General features: G+C 40.3%; 1 protein-coding gene across 1 annotated transcript in view; it reads left to right on the top strand.

Moving 5' to 3' along the window:
* pik3c2a (phosphatidylinositol-4-phosphate 3-kinase, catalytic subunit type 2 alpha) overlaps positions 1–11,225 on the top strand; it is a 61,423-nt gene extending 50,198 nt beyond the window's left edge. Inside the window, exons 22-33 of the mRNA XM_042495616.2 lie at positions 256–385; positions 1,062–1,198; positions 1,923–2,092; positions 2,813–2,969; positions 3,799–3,908; positions 4,392–4,599; positions 4,694–4,818; positions 5,888–6,005; positions 6,101–6,182; positions 7,896–8,002; positions 8,126–8,251; positions 8,394–11,225. Of these exons, the coding sequence (XP_042351550.1) occupies positions 256–385; positions 1,062–1,198; positions 1,923–2,092; positions 2,813–2,969; positions 3,799–3,908; positions 4,392–4,599; positions 4,694–4,818; positions 5,888–6,005; positions 6,101–6,182; positions 7,896–8,002; positions 8,126–8,251; positions 8,394–8,576 (1,653 nt within the window). The 3' untranslated portion in view covers positions 8,577–11,225. The remainder of the gene's footprint in view (positions 1–255; positions 386–1,061; positions 1,199–1,922; positions 2,093–2,812; positions 2,970–3,798; positions 3,909–4,391; positions 4,600–4,693; positions 4,819–5,887; positions 6,006–6,100; positions 6,183–7,895; positions 8,003–8,125; positions 8,252–8,393) is intronic.
* Positions 11,226–12,156: the final 931 nt, after the last annotated feature.

Raw genomic sequence — 12,156 nt, 5'->3', positions numbered from 1 at the left:
CTTCAGGTACATCAAAACTTGAGACCAACTGTTGTTTACATGCTCCTTATCTGAACACTGCGCCCCCTGGTGGCTGAAGAGAAATCCAACCAATAATTATAAAATTGCATGGTGTCGCTACAGTTCATCCCTCCGTCTGTTTGTTTCTGTCTGTCTCTGTCAACTCATCCTTCAGCTCCAAAGATGTAGCAGGATCAAGGACTAATTGGAAACTTTGTTTAAAAAATGACTTCTTCTACCTTCTTTTTGTTACAGGTTGGAGAGGACCTGAGGCAGGACATGTTGGCTCTTCAGATGATTCGCATCATGGACCGCATCTGGCTGCAGGAGGGGCTGGACCTCCGCATTGTCAACTTCAAATGCATCTCCACCGGCAAGGACAAAGGTAACAGTCAAACAAATACAGAGGAAACATTAACACCTGTCTATTTAGGTGTCCCGTATCCAGATAAAGCCCGTATACGATTTAATACACTCTCACTTACACTTAGCCAAACATATGCATCTCTGTTGGCCAAGTCACAAATCTAATTGCAGCCTTTGGTTTTGTGGGCTACATGCAAATCAGGGCTGGTCTACCTCTAGTCCAGTGGGAGGTGGAAGTACACCTGCTCAGTCACTACCAACACTACGAACAACTTATGTTTTTTAAAGGTTTCATTACTGCAATGTTCAAAAATGAAATTATCTTTCTGTTGAAAATTTAAAAAAAAAACAACGTAATCATGGAAGGAACAGATAAGCTCCTTACTAAGATTTTTTTTAATATCAATTTTATTAACAAGAAATATTCAGTTACTGACAGTCACCTGAAGTACAATGTGTGCTTCAGGTGCTATTGATACACTAGTAATAAATGTCTTCCATAGATCTAAATAGCTCACACTCAACACTGCACTTCCTTGGGTCCTCAGCAACACACCCACAAAGTGCGTAGTTGATTAGATCAATGGTTGTAGAGAAAATTGAAAGACAAACAGACTCTTTCCGTTTTATTTTGATACGGAGCTGACTGTTGTGGGTTTTCATCAGGTTAATAAAAGTTGTGATGTGTTATTCAGGCATGGTGGAGCTGGTGCCATCCTCCGACACCCTGAGAAAGATCCAGGTGGAGTATGGGGTCACTGGATCCTTCAAGGACAAACCGCTGGCAGAGTGGCTCCGCAAGTACAACCCTGCTGAGGATGAGTATGAGAAGGTAAAAAACACATTAAATCAATTTGTTCACACTCACATTTATAGCCAAACAGCAGTGAATCTACCACACTAAGCCCAAAGCAACTGCTGACGTGGGTTACAAAATAACTGTCTTGCACATAACTCCACTTACTGCACTGCTACTGATAAAATTTTTATTTGACAAAAGTAATAAGTTCTCAGTTACGCCACTGAGCTGTTTTTTTGTTGTCTCATGGTGTAAACTATCAGGAGGAAATGGCTCAAATATTAAAACCATAACTTTTCTTTGACACAACGATTTGGCTCTTGACATTTATAGCAGCTGTAGAACTTTGACACCTATAAATGTGAAATCTTACTCCACACTCACAGCCTCTGACCGTTAAAATCTGCTGCACAAAGTTTGACCCTGAACATCAGCAGGCTGTGGGAATAAACTTGTCATTAGATACATGCTTATACAAAGTTCTTATGTGTTTAGGGCTGGTGGCTAAGCTCTCCAGAGTCTGCAAAACAATTTAGTAATTTCTGGGTTTGCTTGAAAAATCTGGAAAAGTAGAAGTCTCTCTGGTCAGAAATGTACCTTCCATCTTATGCATTTAGGTGTTTGCTCTCCCAAACACTATCAGTCAGTATTACAGTACATCATTGCTGTGCTTGTTATGCAGCCAGCGTAACAATACCTGAAGCCTCTGCCTCACCCTGAGTACTGATATTTGTTCTTCTCTTCTTCCTCTTTTTAGGCATCAGAGAACTTCATTTACTCATGTGCAGGATGCTGTGTGGCAACCTATGTCCTGGGCATCTGTGATCGCCATAATGACAATATCATGCTGCGCTCCACTGGTCACATGTTCCACATCGACTTTGGGAAATTCCTGGGTCATGCCCAGATGTTTGGCAGCTTCAAAAGGTGAAAATTATTTATGATCTTCAGCACGTGTTTGCAAGATAAAACCTGCTTTGGTGCGCTGTCAGGGTTTAAAGGTCTTTCCTTAAGGATGTGTCAGGATGTTTACTGTCGTCATTTTGTTTTTATTACCAGGTAAGTTATCTGATAATAGATGAAACATGGTTGGAATATTGGCCTTTTTTGTTTTTGAAACCTTTACAGTGATGAGAACAAAGCCACTAAAGTTATATGTCCCAGATGTTGTGTACGCTTCTGTGTTCGTGGACCATCAGAGGAAATAATTCAGTGAAGACACATGTATCATTTTGATGTCTTAATTTGTTCTCATCATTTTGTAAGTTAATCAGCTGGCCAGCATCTAAAAAATGAACTGACCCTCGATTCCTTTATGGATCCCTGCGTTCCAGGTGCAGGATTTACTGTAAGATTAATGTGTATATTCATGCATAACCTGGTTCAAAGCTCACACTGCTCTCATTCTCAGCTTGTGGGCTGCCTGATAACCAGACTCTGCTATTTTTAGCAACTCGACTGAAACATTTAGGGGCTTTGTAGTCACTTGCTTAAGGGCGCCCCTGTGGTAGTTTCAGTGTTGTGCGTTCACTAACAAGATTTATACTTAATACTGTCATTCCACAAACTCTTTTTTAATAACTTATTGACCAATCCTCCTTAGGAGAGGAAGTTAAATCTTTTGTCCTCCTCCATGATTCCCATTAGGGACCGTGCTCCATTTGTTCTGACCTCTGACATGGCATACGTCATCAACGGAGGCGAGCGGCCCACCAGCCGCTTCCAGCTGTTTGTAGACTTGTGCTGCCAGGCCTACAACCTCATCCGCAAGCACTCTGGGCTTTTTCTCAACCTGTTATCACTGGTGAGAGAGCACACACACACACCATATGTACACTAGGACTACATGATATGCAAAAAAAAAATCATATTGCAATTATTTTGACAGATATTATGATGTGATTTGCAATTTTAGTGGAAATGGTAAGTTTTTAATTCCATGAAAATATATAAAAAGTATGATGATGGGATTTTTCCTTGGCTCTGTACCAAACAAGCATGTTGTGTTTATGTATAATAAACTCGTACAGCATAGATAAACACAACAGAAATTTATACACACATAATTGACAGCCACAGCGCTGCAACTAATGCTTATTTTCATATTTGGCTTAACTGCTGATTATTTTCTTTATTGATGGTTTTTTTTTTGGTCTAGAAAGTGTGAAAAAATAGTGACAAATATCCATTACAATTTCTCACAGTCGATGGTGACCCCTTCAGGTGTCTTATTTTGTCCAACCAAAAGTTCAAACCCGAATTTATAATGGTATAAATCAGAGAAAAGCAATAAATCATCACATTGCAGAAGCTGGAACCAGTTACTCTGGGCCATTTGTTCTGATGAAAAATTAACAATTTATGCACAGATGAATTGACTTAAGGACCACAACCAAAATAATTTTATATTCTTTATCATGGATGTACAACAATTAAACATCAAGTCCTAATACTGTTCTCTTTTATATGTACTGCAGTATATATAGATATTATATAATAAGGTTACTGTGCAGAATTATGGGTAATAAATAGATAAATCTGCTAAACTACTTTGACTACAAATAACCCAGAAAGTTTAGTTGAACTTGTGTGTTTTCTCTTTCTCTCTCTCATGGTGTGTCTGTGTGTCGTAGATGACGTCCTCAGGCCTCCCAGAGCTGACAGGCTCTCAGGATCTAAAGTATGTGTTTGATGCCCTGCAGCCACACAACACAGATGCTGAGGCAACCATTTTCTTCACCAGGTAAAACATTAACTTTTGTTCTTCCAGAGCTTATTCAGACTAATCTGTCTCCACTGTTGTTTGAGAAAAAAAATACATTGGCAGCTTGGACAACCTTTTAAATGTAATTTTTCCAACTCTGGGACAAAACTGGAAACTCCTCAAGGAAGGGAGAAATCAATCGCTCGATCTTTGCCAAGAGCAGCTGTTTTGAGAAGACTTGAGTTCAAGACTTTTTGTTGTTGTTGTTGCTATAAACTGGAAATCCACCAGGTGGCAATACAGGCATAGGAAGGAAAACGATAGCTGCTGTCTCACATTACAGCAACATGAACTCCTGTCAACTCCTGTTTTGACACAGCATAAGGGGGACGTTGTTTTTGAAAAACCAGTCAGGTTAGATTGTAACAGCATATTGCTAATTGTTTCATCTTCACCTCCCTCCTCTCTCTCTCTCTCTCTCTCTCTCTCTCTCTCTCTCTCTCTCTCCCTCCCTCTCTCCAGGTTGATCGAGTCCAGTCTTGGCAGTGTGGCCACCAAGTTCAACTTCTTCATCCACAACCTCGCCCAGCTGCGATTCTCTGGTTTGCCAGCCAACGACGAGCCTATTTTGTCTTTCTCCCCCAAGACGTACACTCTAAAACAGGAGGGTCGCATCCTCCACGCCTCCATCTTCTCCTTCCAGAAGAGATACAACCCCGACAAGCACTATGTAAGTTTCTATTGTGTCATGCCCATGTTTCATCACATCTCTGGATGTAAAGCACTGACACTTAACTGTCTCCCTCTCCGTCCTCTCTGTGCAGACGTATGTGGTGAGACTCCTGAGGGAAGGCCAGAATGAACCCCAGTTTGTCTTCCGCACTTTTGATGAGTTTCAGGAGCTTCACAACAAACTCACCATCCTCTTCCCCCTCTGGAAGCTGCCGAGGTATGGCGTCACTTCGGCTGTGATCCTCAGCCTCTTAATGTTTCTTTAATTTAACATGTTGTATCCAAAAAAGATGGCAGCAGCAAAACAGACTGCGGTGAAATCTCTGCGGTCACTTGAGCACTGTCAATCTATATCCACTTACAGTACTTGTGTTTACCACTGACAGGCGCAGATTGTGTTTCCCACAGAATAACAGTGTATATGTGACAGTAGCTGGGTTTTTTTGCATCTTTTGAATGCCTGCATGTCTTTTTGTGTCATCTTTCAGTAATTGCTGCCGTTTTTGTGGGTCAGTGGACGCAGAGCAGCAGTAGGAGCTCTCTATGGCTTTTTATTTTCCGCAGCAGCAGTTTGTCACTTGCGGGGAGAGGATAATTGCTTTGTCAATATGTTCACAGCAGATCAGATCAGATCACATGGTTGGATAAATGGAGCAGTGTGTAAGTGAAAGTGAACTTTTAGACCCAGCAGACTCAACTGTGAAGTTTTACTTGCAGTGCGCCTGGCTGTCTCTGCCCTAAGTGAGCTATAAATGACCCAACAGTTTATATTCCAATAGTTCTCCGAATAACCAGTCCAGCACCAAGAAATCTATTTGTGGCGGCAGATGATTTAGTTGAGGCAGCTCGCCACAAATAAATGCATGTGTGGGAAAACCTGCTGTTCGACCTCAAGTGATCCTTTCCATAATGTTGTCAGGCGCTTATAATATTAGTCTGAGGCTGTCAGTGACAAAAACTTTTTAGTGGTTGTAAAATGACGGTGCTCTATAGCCTGCAGAGATAACATTGCAGCCCAATACCTCTCGCTCAACACCAGACCAATTTCAAAAATTGTTGCTCCTGTCACTTCGACACAAAACATGGGAAAATAAGCTCCTGGCTGAAAAATACCAAAGTTACCTTTTGGTTTTCCTACATAATAAGCCCACTGTCACCTACTTAACCTTCCCTCTTTGATCTTGTGAGGTTGCTTTTCAGATGTTACCTTTGTTCTGTAGCTTTGAGGAGAGTTATATCAGGTTCCGGAAATAGGAACTACACCTTGTCTGTTTCCTTATCTCTAGTTTTCCTAACAAAATGGTACTCGGTCGCACCCACATCAAAGAAGTGGCTGCCAAGAGAAAGCTGGAGCTCAACAACTATGTCCACAACCTGATGAGGAGCTCTACAGAGGTCACCCAGGTACACATGGAAATACTCAGTAATCAGTAAACTCAGCGGGACTATGTAGCCATTCTGTATCAGTCAGTGAAGTAATGTCATTTCTCTGTTTATAGTGTGACCTGATCTACACCTTCTTTCACCCAATCGCACGGGACGACAAGACAGAAGGCCTCAATGCCACGCCCAAGGCACCAGGTAAATACCTATTTTTCATCCTCATTCTTCAGGTGTTCGTCACACAGTATCAAATATGCAATGACTGTGACACTGGTAGATTATTACTGAAAGGTTTCAGCTATAATGTTAGTAATAAATACATAATTTTACTTATTGATTGAGCAGCAAAGTCTGCGTCTACCTGAAGTCCAGTTATGATCAAAGATTCATGATTAGAGGAGTTGAAACTTGCAATGCGCCAGTCTGCAATGGTATTATGCCAGTTTACAGCAATGTGACTACACAAGGCTGTGTATCGTCTCTATAGCATCGACTCTCGGTACTTAAATCGGCTTTTCAGGTACAAATAACGAATGTAAGAGTACTTTGATTTTTGAGTGTGTTTGTGTGACATGCCTACATGCAGCCAGCTGCAGTTGCAAAAGACACACTCTGAGGACACAGACAGACATAACATGTCAACAGTTGCAGGTATGTAAATGAGACAGACTCTGGCTCGGCAAGGACTGAAGGCTGTTGTCAGAGAATGTCACAACAAGCAAACACAATGCTGCTGACAGCTTGTAACTGACTTGACCAGCAGACTTCACTACAAGCTAGGGTTGTAAAAAGAATCAATACTCTGATACTAAGAGATTACAAAAATTAGTATTGGATGCAATTCTCATGTATCCCACAGTATTAATAACAATGGCCTCTTGCCTCCTCATTGACACAAATCACACAGCAGCCTACCAACTGTTTGATCAGCAAAGAAAATATAATGCCAAGTCAGCGGAAGCACAGAAAGAAAACAGGGCTGCCGTGGAGTACATATGCATGTTACTGTTGCTGTATTTTTTTCTTTTCGTTATTTCAGACAACCCTAAAGATATTGTTGTAATTGATATCTTTCAGTAAGCTTGCTGTTTTTTTGTTTTTTTTTTTATTACAGTACCCGAGGCAACTTAAAAATATTGTTGTAGTTTGTATTGTTCCTATCTTCATTAAAAACATTTTTTATGCCTCTTAATTTTTTTTGTCATTTTGTTACATCATTTGGTGGTTTCGAAAATGGTATCAAGTATTTTTCTATTGGTGTCCAGTTACAAATTCTAGTATCATAAGGGGATTTCTACATGGACAGTATTTAAACCCTCATATACGGGGGACTGTGTGTGGACAGTTGGCAGCGGTGCGCTTGGAATCTGACAATTGTTTTTTTTCTCATATTATGTTAGTACTTTAATCCTGATTTACATTAGTTCATCGTTCACTAGTGTGCTTGTCTATTTGTTTTTGTATTGTCTTTTGGTGTCATTCAATCTTTTTTTATTTTATTTTAATTATTTATTTATTTTTCTCTTCTTTTGTTTGGTGTTTTTGTTTGGGATTGTGCTATCTGCGATTTGGTTTGTGCTGTTGAAAAAAATGAAATTTAATAAACTTTAAGTCATAAAAAGAAATTCTAGAATGACAACCATACTACAAGGTGATTGGCAACAAGTGACTTGCTTTACGTTCCAAAACCAGCTGCTGGCAACTTGGCAAGCTGAGTCGCAAGTGACACCATCGACCGGCCAGTTCACGCTGCTGCAACTTCTCCCTTTAATGTTCTAACACTGTTTTGTCTCGTTGTGAGTCTTTGATCTGAACTGGGCTTAAGAGAAAAGGCTTTGTTATTACCTTCATTTGAAAATGTGTGTGTTCTTTCGGTAACAACATCATGAGTGTAATATCTGACTGTTGCAGAGCCTCCACTGAGTCCAACGTCTGGTCGGGTGGAAGGAGAGGTGAAGCTCTCTATCTCCTACAGGAACAGCAACCTCTACATCATGGTCATGCACATCAGAGATCTGGTAAACACTGCGCTGATTTCAAACATATCCCAAGAAGCTGCTTTGACAGACAGTCATACTCTTCCATTTGTATTTAGTTTATCTATCTGTTGTCATACTATGAATCCCTCTGCTCCCCTTCAGGTTTCTGAAGATGGAACAGATCCCAACCCATATGTGAAAACCTACCTGCTTCCAGATCCACACAAGACTTCCAAACGCAAGACAAAGATCTCGAGGAAGACCAGGAACCCTACTTTCAATGAGATGGTTAGGAAATACTGAAAGATTATTGCCTGCATTTATATATGTTTATGTCTCATGTTCATTCAGTGCTTCATTCATGGCCCGTGTGCTTGTGAACATGGCCATCAGGACACTTGATTCACTTTTCCCTTCCTTCCCTCTACAGTTGGTGTACAGTGGCTACAGCAAGGAGACGCTGGGCCTGCGGGAGCTTCAACTGAGCGTGCTCAGCGCCGAGTCACTGCGTGAGAACTACTTTCTGGGCGGCATCACGCTCAGACTCAAAGACTTTGACCTCAGCAAGGAGACGGTCAAGTGGTACAAACTCACTGCCGTCCCCTACTTCTAACCCCCACCTGCCTCTCCCGAAGCCGGGAACAACTATGCGTCTCAGATAAAAGCTGCATTCACATCATATGGGAAAGGCGGCAGATGCGGCCTTACTTGAAAATACTGGTCAATGCAGTTTTCAGTTCATTAAATTACTACTTCAGAACTTGAGGGTCTGGAGATGGACCGAGGATATCATCAGGTTTGAAGTGTAAGCAGTGATATTTTCATTTCAAATTGAACAAAGTAAATTGGATCATTTCTTTGACACAAATTATGTTTTAAAAAGCACTCTTAAAGGTACAGTTCACCCCAAAATCAAAAAAACATATGTTTTTCCTCTTACCCGTAGCGCTATCAATCAATCTAGATTGTTTTGGTGTGAGTTGCTGAGTGTTGGAGATATCAGCTCTAGAGATGTCTGCCTTCGCTTCCATATAATGGAACTAGATGGCACTTGGCTTGTGCTCAAAGCACTAAAAAATACATTCAGGAAAAAAATTATTTGATTTCTTTCCAGAAATCATAACCCGGATTCTCAAAATAATCCATAGATGTTGCTGTAAGTAGTTTTATGTAGATACTGTTTTTATTTCAACAGAACTACACTCCAGATCACTGCGCAGAGAGAAACATGCACATACTCGGCAATGAAAGGCTGTTGCTTGTGACTGTGCCAGTTGAAACATAATGGCCTCCCTTTCAGCTCAACTGTGATATTAACTTGTTAGTATTGCCAGGTGAGCTAGCGGTAGATGCCGCTTCCTTCTGTGCAGTGATGTGGTTGGCGAGTGTAGTTCAGTAGAAGAAAAATAGTTCCTCAGTGAAACTGCTCACAACAAGGTCTTTGGGTATCCGGGTCATGATTTCTGGAAAGACACATGCTTTTGTTGCGAGAGGGCATCATCTCTATGGCCGATATCTCCAACACTCAGTTACTCAAACCAAAACAATCTAGATTGATTAATAGCACTACAGGTAAGGGGGAGAGTATGTATTTTTGATTTTAGGGTGAACTATCCCTTTAGGATGTCACCACAGGATGCAGCTGTGCTTGTTGCAGACAAACACGCATCACTAAGTACACATGTGTTAAACAACTGCCAGAAACAACCTGATTCTACAGCAGTTCATCATGGTATCCTCACAGCTTAAAACACGGTTCAAGACCTTCAAGTCATTGCCATATGACAGGATTGCAGACTGATAGATTTTTAGTTCACCCCCAAAGGGCGACTGAACAGGCCGATTCACATTTTTCTCTCTACTTTAACTAATCAAGATTGTTTCTGTGACGAGCAATCTCAACTTATTTTGTCTCTTTCTTTTTCCTAAACTATAACGAAGAGCTGTAATGTTTTGTACATTTTGATATTAGAGGACCAAAACGGCTTACTTTCAGAAGAGTATATATAGATTGACACATTTATTTTTTAAGGATTAGAAAGGGGGGGCTCATTTTTACATTTTCCTTGTTTATTTTCTATATAGACGAATAGGAGACATCAGGGTTTCGTGCTTTGAAGCAGACACTTCTGGATAGAGTAGTCCAACACACCAGATTCCAGGAAATCAACAGTGACCTTATGATTCCCTGAGAATGTGCCAAAAGTAATGAGTGGGACGGCAAATCAAACCACTCTCCCGAGTAGGGAGCTGAACAGGGTGCCTTTGTTTCTGCTCACAATCCCTTTTTAATGCTCAACTTGGCCTTATTGCTATATGTATTTTAATAACAATGTGATATGTCCTTACTACAGAAAAATCTATATTCTTAAAAGCTCTATCAGTAGTTCTGCCAGAGCAGATCTGGTGCCTGGCCGGCAGCATAAAGGTTTTTTGTAAGTGTGGGCTGCCACTAAACGCATGCTACCAGGTCTCTGATGTTATTACTTGACTATTTTCACACAGCACACCTTAAAGGGGAATTTGTATCATAAGCTTTGGAACGTGCTCTTGTCTGTGCTCTGGATGAAGAGATTATAACTGCCGGATATCGCTGATCATAAGACAGTTTGGTGTTTCCTTCAGGTGGTTCAAAACCATAATTCAGACTTTTCAAAATGCATATTAAGGACCGTGTTAAAACTGGAGTCTGGATGTGAGGCTGTCTGAGGCAGCAATACCACGCTCACTCCCAGTGTCTGAGAGTGGTGTCATGACGCCGTGATCTGAGTACGATGTTAGCAATAACTTAAAACTGCCGGTGAAGTCCAGATCCAGCCAGGTTTTATGATATTGAAGTGAGAAAACATTCTGAATTTTTTAGGGAAACGTCAGGCGAACTGAACACAGATTAGCGCAGAAAAGGCAATTTAAACTTAAAACATCTTCGCAAAAAGGGAACAAGATTCTGAGCATTAGCTGCTTTCCTCTCCACTTTCTAACTATAAATCTAAAGATGTTATTAATGTTTAATAAAGAAATTGAATTTATCTGAAAAGGGTTTTTTTTAAGATCTACAAGACAATTATGATTTAAGAGCATCACTCACACTATGAATATTAGTGACTTGATCCACTCTTTTAGTGACTGTACAAAGAAAGCAAGCAGAGTTTGTATTAACATGGCCAGTTATTTATTCTTAATTGGTGACTTGTAACCCGAATGGATCAGTGTGTACTGTAATCCCGCTTTCCTAAAGCAAATTAAATGTTTTTGGAACAAATATGATGTGATGCTTTGTTTCTGTTGTGTAAAATGTGTCGGGTGTAAATGAAATTCATGAATAATAAACACACAGCATTGGCCATCTTAGGTTGTGTTAAAGAGAAAGACACTTTGCACAACATGTAAGCTTTGTTTGAAGTTATTAATGTAGGTGCAAGGTTGGCTAGTTCACTGCTACTGTGATTGTATTTTGCATTTCTGCATTTAGCTGACTGGTTGTCTGGATTATTTCCATGTGTGAAACAGTCATTTCTGTTACGTACTGTTTCACTGAACTCATGAACTGAACAAAATTATAGTTTAAAATTTGGTTCTAAACATTACTCCAGGACACATATCTGTAGACCCACTTACCATTTTCATCTGTAACATTACATTCCACTGACACTTGTGTACAATGCCGCTTTCATTTTTTCCTATCTGCACATATTGGGAAGTTCAATTTTGGAGTTAAGTATTTTGCCCAGGGTTGTTAGTACATGTGGACAGGTGGAGCTATGGATGGAACCAACAACTTCTCCTTACCAGCTGCATCCTTCATTTGTGCATAAAACTGAATGTTATTTCAAGTAATTTGTATGGTATCTTAAACTGATTCTAGCCTTAAAACATATTTTTGCCTAAACGTCACGGAAACCATCCAGTAGTCTTAAAAAGAGACAACACCTGGCCACAGGTTCGACATCTACTAAGTGATGATCGCATTATATTATGATTTTCAAGAAATTTGTGTAAAATAATTGTGACAGGACCCTTCCACAAAAACAGATCTCTCAGTTATTGTGCTTGTAGTAAATAGTACAATATTGTAAAATGTTGCACCCTACACAAAAAACCGTATACATCATAAACTTAAGGCCTCTGATACTCACAGGGTCGCATGGCCTTTCAACCTGCTTTGCTTTGTCAATAATCTAAATTAGTTTTCA

The sequence above is a fragment of the Plectropomus leopardus genome, chromosome 7 (genome assembly GCF_026936395.1).
Source record: "Plectropomus leopardus strain MGB_pleo_1.0 chromosome 7, ASM2693639v1, whole genome shotgun sequence".
NCBI lineage: Eukaryota > Metazoa > Chordata > Actinopteri > Perciformes > Serranidae > Plectropomus > Plectropomus leopardus.
The sequence above is the reverse complement of the archived record's forward strand: the minus strand, read 5'-3'. Positions and strand labels throughout refer to the sequence as shown.